The sequence below is a fragment of the Blastocystis sp. subtype 4 genome (assembly GCF_000743755.1).
Source record: "Blastocystis sp. subtype 4 strain WR1 chromosome Unknown seqid_0723, whole genome shotgun sequence".
Lineage (NCBI taxonomy): Eukaryota > Bigyra > Opalinata > Blastocystidae > Blastocystis > Blastocystis sp. subtype 4.
In genome coordinates this window covers 1-2,003 of record NW_014568824.1, presented here as the reverse complement: position 1 = coordinate 2,003, position 2,003 = coordinate 1, and the positions used below count along the sequence as shown (strand labels likewise).

Below are 2,003 nucleotides of genomic sequence, written 5' to 3'. Positions count from 1 at the left end.
ATCACACATTCACATACTCTTTTCTCTATTCATTCTTATTTACAATCATTGAATTCAATTGATCGATTTCAACAACTAGACCAGTTATGATCCTTTTGAAAATCAATCTGGATCAGAAATGGTACTAAAATGACCTCTGAGAGTTAAACTATGAAATGTATAATGAATCCAAAGAACAAACAAATCATCCCTAATTATCATTATTGTCAATCTTTCTTTTCTTATCCCACTTTTCAGCCTTTTCTAAACGTTTCATTTTGTTTAATTCTTTGGCTTCTTCTTCCAATTTCACCATTTCATCTTTAGTAGGATATACAACTCGGTACTCTTTCTCAAAACTGTCATTCGAACTTAACCAAGCTCTAAACACATTATCTTCCTTGATTTGGTCATCAATATGTTCGTAAATTTGACTACGCTTAAATGAACACCTTTCTGGACGAATTGATGGATCATCCAAATCCAAGCGTCTAGCTTCATCAACACTTTGTTTTCGATTGTATTCTGTAAATATTGGCTACGGTCACAATGTATTCAAACACCTACTTTATCTAGGAACAACCCAGTACTAGGAGCCATAGGTGTGATCATATTCCCTCTACTTAAACTGCAATTCACAGTGTATAGAGAACAGCGTCCTCTAGCTACTTCTACTCCGATTCCAATCATTTTACGAATTTGGTGCAACATAAAACTCTGACCTTCTAAACGAATACGAAGATACAGTTCGTCATGAATACGAATAGGATTACTTACTATGATACCCAAGATATGTCGCTGGGCCGATGCATCAGCTGCAGTCTTTCCAACAGTATAATTATGAAAATTATGAGTTCCTTCAAACAGATGCATACATGCTCGCAGTCGTTTCAACGCAAGAGGCAAGTATTCAGGCCACTGTTCTTCAGGAATACAGCCTCCAAACTCAGCATCTTGGTCATCGGAAACATACTTTGAAAATGTTCCTTCCATTTCAAGTAGACTCTGAGCAAGGCCCAAAGACTTTGCACGCTGACGATTGCCTGACCGATCTTCACAGGGATTTTCAACATCTTCTCCTCTCTCTTTCGCTTTCAAGTACTCCTCGTTATCACAGAATTCGACCCAACAACAACGAATGTCCTCTTCCACAGTTTTCACGGAATCTCCTTTCACGAAGGGTTGGAGTGCATATACAGGAAGTAGATATTCATATTGTCTCCGATCACAAAAGTTCTTAGCATTGAAGTTCTTAGTAGTCCTAAGAATGAAACCACATTATCACTATAACCGAATTATTTTGAATACACGAATTGCAGGAGGTAAACATGCGTTGATACGATTTACCGTTTCTTTCTCCTTCCCAGCAACTACAGCAAGCTTACAACTAATCACATTTCCAGCAGCGTGAACGCCTTTGTCAGTACGAGCGGCTCGATTCCAACCATTCTAGATATCTCATAAATTCAATTGATACCAAACCTTAATGAACTTATTTTCATCAAAGAAGTTAGAATCGGAAATACAACCTGCCTTGTGTAAACCGTCAATGAGGTCATCATCAATCGTATCAAGGCCCTTATTTCTACATATATGAAATTGAAAATCACACGAAACGTTTGCGAACCATGATAGCCCGTCCCACAGTACCCAAACAAGATCGCATATTTCTTCTTGTTTGCAGCTTCATCCACATTAGAAGATTTGGAAGGGGGTGATGATTCCATGATTATTGTGAATTATCACATTCTATCTTGGTAAGGATTGGAATTAATAGCTATGCTTAAAACAAGGGAGAGTTTGCAAAAAGAAGAACCCAAAAAGCTAATTCAGTTTACTTCAGTATTCATGACAAGCGTCCCTAAAACAGAAAATTTCATTCTCTAATGGATACTTGTATCGTCTTCCACAATCAATTGCAAAAGATTGTGTTTCTTGATAATCAAGGAGGATGAAATGACTGAACAGAAAGGCAAAAGCATCGGATAGCAATCACAATCGAAAGACTTGTTGTATGTTTATTT

The 2,003-nt window shown here is 37.3% G+C and overlaps 1 protein-coding gene across 1 annotated transcript; it reads right to left on the bottom strand.

Annotated features, from left to right (window-relative positions):
* Positions 1-534: 534 nt before the first annotated feature.
* Positions 535-1,645, bottom strand: JH06_5370 (pseudouridylate synthase; the record flags this gene model as incomplete). The annotated part of the gene is made up of 4 exons (XM_014669280.1): positions 535-1,240; positions 1,271-1,428; positions 1,462-1,564; positions 1,590-1,645. The coding sequence occupies 4 exons, from the start codon at positions 1,643-1,645 to the stop codon at positions 535-537; spliced, it is 1,023 nt and encodes a 340-aa protein (XP_014524766.1).
* Positions 1,646-2,003: the final 358 nt, after the last annotated feature.